Raw genomic sequence first — 12,049 nt, 5'->3', positions numbered from 1 at the left:
CGTTCTTCCCCTGAACAAGGCAGTTAACCCACTGTTCCTAGGCCGTCATTGAAAATAAGAATTTGTTCATAACTGACTTGCCTAGTTAAATGAAGGTAAAACAAAAAAAGTTTAGATAAGGTTCTGTGGAAGCTTTTCAACCACAAGGTGGTAGTATTGGATTACAAAATAATGAGATTCCCTTTACGCGCGGGAATGACCAGAGATGCGCAAGATAAGAGTCTTATCTCTTAAACAGAATTATCTAATGTATTCCATGACATCTCTTTATCATTGATTTATTCGACTGGTGAGGACCATGGTCGTGGTGGGTATGCTATAGCCCACTTATGGGAGTCGCTTGGGGGCCACTGCACTGGCAGTCACTCAAAGTTTAAAATAACTGACCGAGCCCTTAAATGATAATATGGGTATCCAGGTTGCAGCGTCCTGTGCTGTAGGCCTATGCCGAGTTGATGTTAGTTGCAGGATTGTCAAACTGCAGCTATTTCAGAAGGGGGGAGTGTCGGTCTCTTCTCATTGGATCCGTTTTATCCAAGAGTTTCTCATGAGGTACGAGTGGGAGGAGAATTGAGGCGACGAGTGGTATACAAGAAAGTATAAATACCTCCGCTACTCCTAGTATTCAGTGGTGCTGCCGAGTGGTAGAACAGTATTTTAGCTCCGCTATAATAGCATGAAGATCACACTATTAAACTAAAAATATCAAACATTCTCGACACAGACTGACTATACAGCAGTGGGTTTTTGTCACATTATACTGATGAAAAAATATTTTAGTTGTGAGGTCCCTAAGACTAAAAATAGTTTAGTGATTCGAGATTTTCTACCGACTACAGACATGATCAATTGACGAGTACAGCTGCGTATGGGCTTGGTCCGGAATTTTGGTTGAAAGGTTGTTTTTGTTTTAATTATTTTTTTGTTTGCAATTTCCATTGCAGAATATGTGTTCAAATAGGTGTTTCGTTTTACTAGTCCTGTGCGTAATCGACAAATCACTTTCTAAATTGTTTGATTCCGAGGAAATTGTACCTGTCAGGTTAAATGGAAGAAGCAGTGGTCGTTTTTGGAAACGAAGTGAAGAACAGCCGAGATTTAGACTCAGTGCCTTTGGCCGAGATTTCATTTTGAATTTAAGCCCGGATAACAGTTTCTTATCTACTACACTGAAAATTCAACGCATCAAAGCAAACGATCTCCACACTTTACGCAGCCCCCCAGGTGCCCATGGCAGACAAACTTCTGAGACTGAAACGGACTTTCACAACTTGATAAACAAGACTGAAGAGATGGAAAGACATTTGAGAAGCTGTTTTTACTCGGGGACTGTGGACTCCAACCAAGATTCTGTTGTTGCGGTCAGTCTCTGTTATGGCATCCTTGGATCGTTTGTTACAGACGGGGATGAGTATTTAATTGAACCCAAAGTGCTCGGCTCAGGGAGAAGGGAGAGGTCCACTGAACAGTTACATTTTATCAAAAGGACGACACCCACAGAAGCACCACATGACACTCAAACTGTATTTGATCAACTGAGTGAGGAGAGTCGTGTAAAAGCTGACAAGGACAGTTTAATTCACGAGGAAAAAGATCCTGAGAGACAATTACGAGGGAAACGCTTTGTATCAGCACCACGATTTATTGAGACGCTGGTGGTTGCAGACGCGTCCATGACACATTTCTATGGAGATGAGATAAAGGTAGGATATATTCGATTAATATAGCCTATGTTGACTAATTTATTATATTGCATTTAATCCAACCCCCAATGCGAAACACCCACAGCCTAAATGTTTTATGGAAAAACTAGTTTCCGTTTCAATTGAAAATAATTATAGCCTATATTTTGGGTGCAGAAACAATGTTTTTGATCTGCTCTGTCATGCAAGACTAGGCTCTCCACACTTGCTGATTAGCTGATATGCATGGCGTAAACTAAGTTGGAGTAATGAGATCATTTTAAAAGGAATAGTGCATAGAGAGTAATGATGGGACTGGGAAACCTCTGATAAGGTTAGGCAGGAGAAATATGCTTTGGCAGTAATTTCGTTCCGCATTCATTATGACTTAGCTACTAAATCATCACCATTAAACAATGTTGGGGTCATGCAAGTGATAAAGAGCATGAGCATTAGACATGTTTAAAGATACTTCCTATTTATTTTTAAAAACGGGAGAAAAAACATGTGTGTGTGTTTACTTCGTTATTTCACTCACTTAGTTTTTTCCCTCCAGTTTTAGCCTAAATCATCACCACCAGTGTTGCCTTGTAAACCTCCCTAATGCCGGTTGTCCTCCCTTGCTCCAGCACTATATCCTGACCTTGGTCTCTATGGCTGCCCAGCTTTACAAACATCCCAGTATCAAGAACTCTGTCCACGTGGTGGTGGTGAAGATGGTAGTGGTGGAAGACGAGGAGGTTGGACCGTCACTCTCCAGTAACGGGGGAGTCGCTCTTCGCAATTTCTGTGCCTGGCAACAACAGTTCAACCCGGCCAGCCAGAGGCACCCTGAGCACTACGACACTGCTCTACTTTTCACCCGAGAGGTGAGCACTGCCTGCCCCATATGTATACTGTCACACATTACATCAATGTCACAGGTTCTCCCTAACCCCTTATTCCATAATGATGTTACCACATGGTTTGGAGAGTTAATGAAATAATGTAAGCAAACAGTGATATATTTGATTATGTATCCTCTAATGAAATACAATTGGCTGAATCAGATCGGATGCAATTCAAAACATATAGGGCTGAATGGTCTCCTATGAGCTATTTTTAGAATTGCTACAAATCAGCCTTGAGTGATGATGACATCCCTTAAATGGCCTGAGTATGGGTGTAATGTTGCTGTCCTGAATTTGACCTGCCGAAGAATGTGTGCCACATGCCTCGCCATAAGAGAAACCCAAAAACTTGAGACTTTTTGGAAGTAGTAATTGGAAGTAGTTTGCACATGCGGTCTCCAGTGAGCTATGCTTCTGCAAAACAAGGTGTACACGTGCTGAGTTGAATTCAGCATGTCACTCTGAGTCCAGATGTCCTTTGAATCATGTATGGTTATGTCTTGTGGTTTGGGTCTTAGGCCCCCGGAAACATTTATCTCAGTCACAGAGAGTGAGAGTGAGCCTGACATGTGAAGGGAAAATGTTGAGGCATGTCGTTGAAATATATATCTACCACACCATTAATTTCCCCACATCATAGATCTGCTTCTGTCTGCCAGGAATATTTATTTGCTTATGATGGAAACATTGACAAACCAGTTTTTTTTGGCATTAGCTCTCAAGTGAAAAGAGAAAAAAACAACCAAGGACAAATAGAAATGCTGTCTAAATATTCACTGTTTGAAACCGCTGCTGTCTGTCTTCCAGGATATTTGTGGACATCAGAGTTGTGACACCCTAGGGGTTGCTGATGTGGGAACTGCGTGCGATCCAAAAAGGAGTTGCTCTGTCATTGAGGACAATGGACTTCAAGCAGCTTTCACTGCTGCCCATGAACTTGGTATGACTTTAAACAATTTTTACTTTCTCAAACTTCTATATTGACCATATATAAAGATACTATAGGTCTACATACATTTTGCCTCTTGTCAAAAAGGGTCTGCTAAATGTACAGAAATATTGTCCACAAATAACTTCATTTGGACAGAAAGCGGCACACCCATGAGCCGAAAGCTTATGCAAAAGTGTGTTAGCCTACAACTAATAATTGTGTGGTTTAATGAGATACGAACTTGATATGAACCATACAGTCAACCCCCAAGCCTAAAGTAGATGTAAACTATTAGCAACTGTACTTCCATAGCATACCTTAAATAGTATTAATTTAATTTGAATGGTATTGTTCTGCTTTAGGCCACGTGTTGAGTATGCCACACGACGACTCCAAGAATTGCGAGAGGATGTTTGGGAATCTGGGCGGCCATCACATGATGGCCCCTCTGTTCATTCACCTCAACAAGAATTTCCCCTGGTCCCCTTGCAGCGCTCTCTACATCACAGAGTTCTTTGACAACGGACACGGTATGTCATGCTGATAAACAACACTGACAACTCTGATGTAGGCAAAGAAAACATATTTGGTAACACTTTCTATGAGGAAAGTGTTAAAGTGTTTATTTTTATTAAAATCTTTTAAATGATTTGATATTACAATAACTTTTTTACAACTATTGTACTTGTTTTATTCTACTGCATGTATATCACAATATATGAATACTGTGTGTTGAGGTCAGTAGGCTGGACCTGAATGAAATCACATACATTTTTTTTTTAACTCAGCGGTTGCTGGTAGATCCATTTTTACAAAAGCCTTCTAGGTCTGTTTTTACTAGAGCCTTCTAGTTTAAACCATTCTGTTATGAGGGCCCAGTTTTCACTTTTGTATTTTCTTTTATAATATCTACCCGCTTAAAGAAATGATGGCCTCTGACAACGACAATAAATACTTCCAGGAGAAGTTACTTATTGTAAGCCATTCCAAAGGCTCATAATGCTTATAACAAGTTACAAAGCATTATACCTGCAGGCTTCACACGTGTTCACAATGTTAACTCCACCTGTAGTTTCTCACTGCAGGTTTGCTTAAATGCAAAAGTGTCACTAAAATTTGCACTAATAAATCTCAAAATGGAGATAAATTGGAGACATCCTAAGGGAATTAGAGATTGGCTGCCAGATTGTTTGTGGTTACTACTTATATCTGAAATTGGGCGTGAATGGCATTGTGTTTGTTATTTGAAGAGATTCATATTATTTTGTAACATTTAATCAAGACCTTCCGTTCCTCTGAGTCATACATACAGAGAAGGTTTCGGTTCTCACAAGCCAAAAGTAACAGCTGTTACGAGCAAATGTTCTTTATCAGTTAGTCAGTGATTCCAAAGAGAGTGTATGTGGCTAAGAATGTGGTCTGATCACCGGGTCAAGAACAACATCACACTAAAGCTCATTGAATATTTATCCAAATAAGAGATCATGGGTCTGAGAAGCTTCACCAACTGTCCAGAATGTGATTGTGTGAAGACTCCAACAAAGTCAGCTTCTGTCACTGTTAAGTCTCCACATTATACAACCTGTTGATTTTTTAAAACCAGAACTCTCGTGTGTTCAATCACAGGCGACTGCCTCTTGGATCCACCGGAGAGCATCTTACCGTTACCCAGTGAACTCCCAGGCACCACATACAGCCTCGACCGCCAGTGTCAGCAGATGTTTGGGGAGGAGTTTGTGCACTGCCCCAACACCTCTGACAGTGATGTCTGCAGCCAGCTGTGGTGCAGGGAGGAGGGCAAGCCCCACTGCACCAGCAATAATGGCAGCCTTCACTGGGCGGATGGCACCACGTGCGCCACCAACAGGAGTTGTCTGCACGGTGCATGTATGGCAGCCCACGAGGTCATGCAGCCAAAGGTAAGCCCTAGTTTTTCTCAGAAAAGAGGAGAAAAAATCTATATTTGGTCTTGTAGTATTGCATTTTGACAAAAACTCTGTCTCAGAATGCCTTGTTAGTTACTATATGTGGATTAATTTCTCTGTGACAGAGTATTTCCTTCCTGCTTTGTAAGGAAGACCATACTTTTGAGAGTACAAGCTCTGTAGCATGTGTCAATAAACTCGATTTATAAATTGACATGCTGGCAGTTAATATACTTTTTGCTCACCCACTAGTAAAAGCTTGTGAAACACACCTACATGCGCACACACACACAAACACACACACACACACACACTTTAGTCTTGCCAAGTGCGCCACGGATTCTGCAAGTGGTGACACATAGAACAGGAATGTGGGAGACAGCAGAAGCGTGCCACACTGACGGACAGATTTACCCAAGTCATGGCATGCCAAGAGACGCCTCAGCCTAGACTGTGGTTGAGTTGGACGGCTGATGTTATCATGGCACTCAGTACTCACTCTGTTTCGTTTTGGCTTTACCACAGGTGGTTGTGGATGGCGGCTGGGGTGCTTGGGGACCATGGCAACAGTGCTCCAGGACATGTGGAGGGGGTGTGGAGTTCTCCTACAGGGAGTGCACAGATCCCGTGCCCCAGAACGGCGGCAAGTACTGCGAGGGCCAGAGAGTCCAGTACCAGTCCTGCAACCCCCAGGCGTGTGAGGAAAATTATGGTGAGCCATATTTTGTCTAGGCACTTGCACTACAGAATTTCCCTTCATTTATATAGTGGGGAGCTATAGTGGTGTTTTTAACCTAGATTTTTCAATAAATGCCTCTGCTTTGATATTAGTTTGATGGATACTTTTTTCCCTTTGTCATTTCTCCAACCTTAGGGAAGAGTTTTAGAGAGGAGCAGTGTGAGAAGTACAACAGCTTCAACTATCTGGACATTCTTGGGAACATGAAGCAATGGATTCCAAAGTACGCTGGCGTGTCGCCCCGGGACAGGTGTAAACTCTTCTGCCGGGCCAAAGGCAGCAGTGAATTCAAAGTCTTTGAAGCCAAGGTATGTTCACTAAAAATCATCTGTAGAATGTTGGCCACTGTAAATAAATATTTTACAGCTTGCCTTCACTGTTTGGTGAATCACAGTGTTAAGTAAATTGAGACCTTAAGTTTGCATTTGTGGTCCATAGGTTATCGACGGCACGACATGTGGTCCTGACACTACGTCTGTCTGTGTACAAGGCCAATGTGTCAAGGCGGGCTGTGACCAAGAGATCGGCTCAAACAAGAGGCTTGACAAGTGTGGCTTGTGTGGTGGGAATGGCCTCAGTTGCAGGAAGATCACTGGTTCATACAACAAAGCCACGTGAGTATACCTAAATATTCCAATTTCAATTATGGTAACAATCATTTATGACCCTAATGTCTTAGCTATTATCGTCTTATAATGATCCAGACTAAATAAGTCATATTTAGAAAGTATTATTGGTTGATTGTCTTTTGTGCTGCTGATGTGATTACAGCTGTAATGAGACATTTGCTTTTTTCTTTCAGTTACGGTTATAGCGACATTGTGACCATTCCTGTCGGGGCTACCAATATTGACATCAAACAGCGCAGCCATAGAAACATCACACACGATGGAAACTACCTGGCGATCAAGCGAGAGAGTGGTGGCTACATCCTGAATGGTAACTTCTCTGTGTCCACAGTGGAGCAGGATATTCCTGTTCTCGGGGCTGCGCTGAAGTACAGTGGCTCATCCACCACCTTAGAGAGAATCCAGAGCTTCAGACAATTGAGGGAGGCTGTCACAATCCAGTTGCTGGCCACTGCTGGGGAGGCATTTCCACCCAAGGTCAAATACACATTCTTTATCCCCAAAGATGTGTCTTTCACTAAATCCAAAGAGAAAAAGGCTTCGTTGCATATGATCCAGGCTTTTGGTGTGCCCCAGTGGCATTTGGGCAAATGGTCAGAGTGCTCCAAGAGTTGCAGCTCCGGCTGGTCCCGAAGGAACGTTGAATGCAGAGACAACGCTGGTTTCCATTCCAATACCTGCGATAAGGACCTGAAACCCACAGATATCAGACCCTGTGCTGATCTGCCGTGCCCCATCTGGCAAATGGGGCCTTGGTCATCCTGTTCACGAACTTGTGGCCAGGGGGAACGCCGACGCAGTGTTGTCTGTATAGACTACACCGGCAAGACTGTCGAGTCGGAGAAGTGTGACGCTAACAAGCAACCTGCGCCAGTGTCGGGAGAGTGTGTTTACCAAGAGTGCTAGCGAGGAGACATGAAGATAGAGAAAACTTTGGGAGGGGTAGTGTAGTGGATTCTTAACCGACCCGACCGTGCTTTAGAGAAAAGCAGGGAAACCCTAGTTTGGAAATGAAGAGTGCACTAACTAACCCAGACAAGTCATAGGACACTGGCCTGTGACTTGATGTTTTACAACCACTAGAGAAGTTTGAACCAATAGAGATCTAGCTACCTCAGGATGTACATGTGTTGTTTTGTTAAAATAGACAAAGGTACTGTGTGCAAAATATTATTCTCTCCTAAAAGCAATTACTTTGCATAAAACCTACTGACAAACACCATTGCGGTTAAATATACCTCAATTTTCCAGCATATAACCCAGAACTATACAGTCAGAGACTCAGAGCCAATAAATGAACTGGGCTAATAAAGTTAGTCTAAAGGCATACTATTCCTACCATAACATGTGACATTATCATTGCAAGACAACGACTTACAGTGCGTATTATTTTTGAGTAAAAAGGGTTTGTGTAAAACATTTGATTAGGTGGACAAGATGGAAAACTTTGTAAAATACCTTGCTTGTGGTTTGCTCTTTTGTTTAATTTCCTTGGGAAAAATAAGTATTTTTCTAAATGTGAGATTGTGTTTACTGCCTGTAAAAAATGTGTCAAAAAATCTATCTGCTATCTTATTATTGATTAATGATTTGTGGAACTGATATGCTTAAAGATGAAAATGTAAGTTCACCCATAATCATTCAAATGATACAGGTGATTAGGTCTGCCATTGACTAATCTCTCGTGGGCAGACTACGTAACATAATCTGATGCAACATTTTACTTTTGGGTTTTTGAGATTAGACATTGACAGACATTAAATCGAAGAATATACTTCGTAACAAAAAAGCAACCAGCATTAATTAGTAGTAAGAATGAACCAGACATTTTAGTGTTCCAAAAAAAAATAACATTAGAGTTTGAGTGTACACTTTCTTTGTGTAAAATTTAGTTTAGCAGACCCATGGTCAGGAATCTGATCTGAGGCAAATCAATGTAACAGGGGGATTTTTTTCTCTGTTCTGTACGTTTTATGTAGTGTTTTAAAGGAATTATATGACTACAGAATTGTAAGTACAACCAAATTCAATATAAACACATGATGTGTGAAATGGTATATTATGGTGCATCAAAAATACTTTGCATAAAGAACAAGTCCTTTGTTTGTAATAATTTCATAGTTGATTTAAAAATATGTATTATTCATAATGGGAAGAATGCTCTATTGTGAGTCAGATGTCTGTATGTATATGTTTGATTTCTCATTCCAGTTTTTATGTCATAAAACAAAAAAGGCAAAATATGATATACCTTCAGTGAAGGACCATACTATATTATTATTGTAGCTTCCTTTTAAAGCTATTTATTTTTAAGTTTTTACCTTGGACATGAAATTATAACATTTTCAAATGCTGCTGTCTTTGAGATTTATGTCTACAATAAAATGGTAAAATACATCACATTTTACTATATGCAGTAAACATTGAGTTGTATCTTTTGTTACCCATTTTGACAAGTTAAAGACCCACTTTAGCTATGTTTGACCTACAACGGGTCTGCTTCTCCTTCCACTGCAGTCTTCTGGTTTAAACACAGAGAATAAAAATACAAATATGTGCACACTACACACATTGTTCAATCTTCCTATTAGATGGACATACACATCAGACAATGAAAGTGTGTTTTAAATTATCCTTGGTCCATAATTTCTGTTCTTCTGGCTAGCATTTATGGGCTTATTGTATTACATGAAAATAGTTGATCAGTTAGCTTTCAGAGGTACCATAGCCTATATGAAAGGAGCTTTTTGACAGCATGATCCTCATCCAAACAAAATAATTCAGAGGCTATCTCCGGTATCATGCAATAGAATGGTCCAGAACTGTGTGTGCAGACTCTTGACTACAGTATAACAATAACATATTCAGAGATTAACCTGCAGCTGTGCCTGCAGAGATTATAGCTAATTTCTTTGGATACATGAGAAATCAAATTCATATTTTTTTCCATTGTCATTTCCAAACAAAATCTTTTGGGGCACAGCTCATGGATTCTGCTCATGCATTCTTAGGGCAATTCAACTCGATGCCAGTAGGCTTCCCGCTGGGCACACACTGGTTGAATCAATGTTGTTTCCACATCATTTCAATGAAATTACGTTGAACCAATGTGAAATAGACATTGAATTGACGTTTGTGCCCAGTGGGTTGGCTACATAATATGATAGGCTAAGAAAACTAGTGTTACTAGTGGCCTAGTAGACTACAAAGCAACCTTGTCAACGGGTTTGGACCTCTTGGTGTTACGGTTAAGGTGTTAGACTGACAGAGATCTGTGTTCAAGTCCCAGTTGGATTATGTGTTAAGGGCCTTACACGCAGGGAGCTGCAAACCCTGGCGAAGCCCCCTACAGTTTATGAAAAATCTTGAAAACTCTGGCGGCAACACGGGCGGCGAGCGGCAAGTTAAAATGTGTGTGGCAGAGAAAAATTACCCAAACAAAGAGGTGTATTGGGTTCTCACTTAAAAATATGTCGCATAAAGCTTACTTCATTATTCAATTATTTTTATTATTTTCACTTCACCAGGGATTCAGTGTGCAGGTATAATTGTATTTTTATTTCATTTTAAAGTTTTGCAGTTCGTGGATTTCTGTGCTCAAGACCATAGAAGAAGACAAAACCAGAAGTAGTTGGTTATTGTTACCTAGATAACGTTTGACAATCGCGTATGTAATCATCTTCCATCCTTCATCATGCAGTCTTTCATAGCCATTGTGCTGTATGTTTAACTATCCTTTATGTTTTATGAACACTTTTTATTCTGTTATTTAGCTGTTTATATAACTTTTTACTACATCAAAAAGATTGCTGGCCAATACGGTCTTAGCCGTTATCCGTTTCCATAGAAAAGTAAATGTAAAGTATTAGCCTAGCTGTTTTTTAGCCCCATTGAAATGTAGCTATGTAGCCTCTGTTTTTGTCATGCTAGCTAATAAGTATGTGCTTGTATACAAATGTAAAGTATATTCATATTAGTATACTTACCCATTCTACTTGAACACAGAGGGTGTTCTTTATTGGAAGCCTCTCTGACATAATCCAGGTAGAATCAGGAATTCCCCAAGGCAGCTGTCTAGGCCCATTACTTTTTTCAATCTTTACTAATGAATTGCCACTGGATATGAGGTGTCTATGTATGTGGATGACTCAACACTATACATGTCAGCTACTACAGCGACTGAAATGACTGCAACACTTAACAAAGAGTTGCAGTTAGTTTCAGAGTGGGTGGCAAAGAATAAGTAGGTCCTAAATATTTCTAAAACTAAAAGCATTGTATTTGGGACAAATCATTCACTAAACCTTAAACCTCAACTAAATCTTGTAATAAATAATGTGGAAATTGAGCAAGTTGAGGTGACTAAACTGCTTGGAATTACCCTGGATTGTAAACTGTCATGGTCAAAACATATTGATACAACAGTAGCTAAGATGGGGAGAAGTATGTCCATGATAAGGCTATGCTCTACCTTCTTGACAGCACTGTCAACAATGCAGGTCCTACAAGCCCTAGTTTTGTCGTACCTGGACTACTGTTCAGTCGTGTGGTCAGGTGGCACAAAAAAGGACTTAGGAAAATTGCAATTGGTTCAGCAGCACGGCTGGCCCCTGGATGTACACAGAGAGCTAATATTAATAATATGCATGTCAATCTCTCTTGGCTCAAAGTGGAGGAGAGATTGACTTCATCACTGCTTGTATTTATGAGAGGTAATGACATGTTGAATACCCCGAGCTGTCTGTTTGAACTACTGGTGCACAGCTCGGACACCCATGCATACCCCACAAGACATGCCACAAGAGGTCTCTTCACAGTCCCCAAGTACAGAACAGACAATGGAAGGCGCACAGTACTACATAGAGCCATGACTACATGGAACTCTATTCCACATCAAGTACTGTAACTCATGCAAGCAGTAAAATCAGATTTAAAAAACAGAGTAAAAAAACACCTTATGGAACAGCGGGGACTGTGAAGCAACACAAACATAGGCACAGACACATGCATACATACACACACACACACACAATAACATACGCAATATACACACACATATACATGGATTTTGTACTGTAGATATGTGGTAGTGGTGGAGTAGGGGATTGTGAATGTATTGTACAGTGGCTTGCGAAAGTATTCATCCCCATTGCATTTTTCCTATTTTGTTGCCTTACAACTTGGAATTAAAATAGATTTTTGGGGGGTTTGTATCATTTGATTTACACAACATAGGTCTGGGCTTTGACTAGG

The 12,049-nt window shown here is 40.6% G+C and overlaps 1 protein-coding gene across 2 annotated transcripts; it reads left to right on the top strand.

The window, feature by feature from the left end:
- The first annotated feature begins 656 nt into the window (after positions 1–656).
- On the top strand, positions 657–9,208 carry LOC120029094 (A disintegrin and metalloproteinase with thrombospondin motifs 8-like). 2 transcript variants are annotated; one of them, XM_038974396.1, is made up of 9 exons: positions 657–1,703; positions 2,312–2,551; positions 3,380–3,512; positions 3,866–4,033; positions 5,130–5,422; positions 5,954–6,140; positions 6,303–6,475; positions 6,606–6,781; positions 6,970–9,208. In XM_038974396.1, exons 1-9 carry the CDS (start codon positions 948–950, stop codon positions 7,700–7,702), a joined length of 2,859 nt encoding a protein of 952 aa, XP_038830324.1. In that variant the 5' UTR covers positions 657–947; the 3' UTR covers positions 7,703–9,208. The 2 variants fall into 2 exon arrangements, with proteins under 2 accessions (XP_038830324.1, XP_038830325.1); XM_038974397.1 differs by lacking the exon at positions 657–1,703 and having other exon boundaries at positions 2,246–2,551.
- Positions 9,209–12,049: the final 2,841 nt, after the last annotated feature.

Source organism: Salvelinus namaycush, chromosome 34 (assembly GCF_016432855.1).
Source record: "Salvelinus namaycush isolate Seneca chromosome 34, SaNama_1.0, whole genome shotgun sequence".
Taxonomy (NCBI): domain Eukaryota; kingdom Metazoa; phylum Chordata; class Actinopteri; order Salmoniformes; family Salmonidae; genus Salvelinus; species Salvelinus namaycush.
This window is presented reverse-complemented; position numbering and strand designations above follow the sequence as displayed.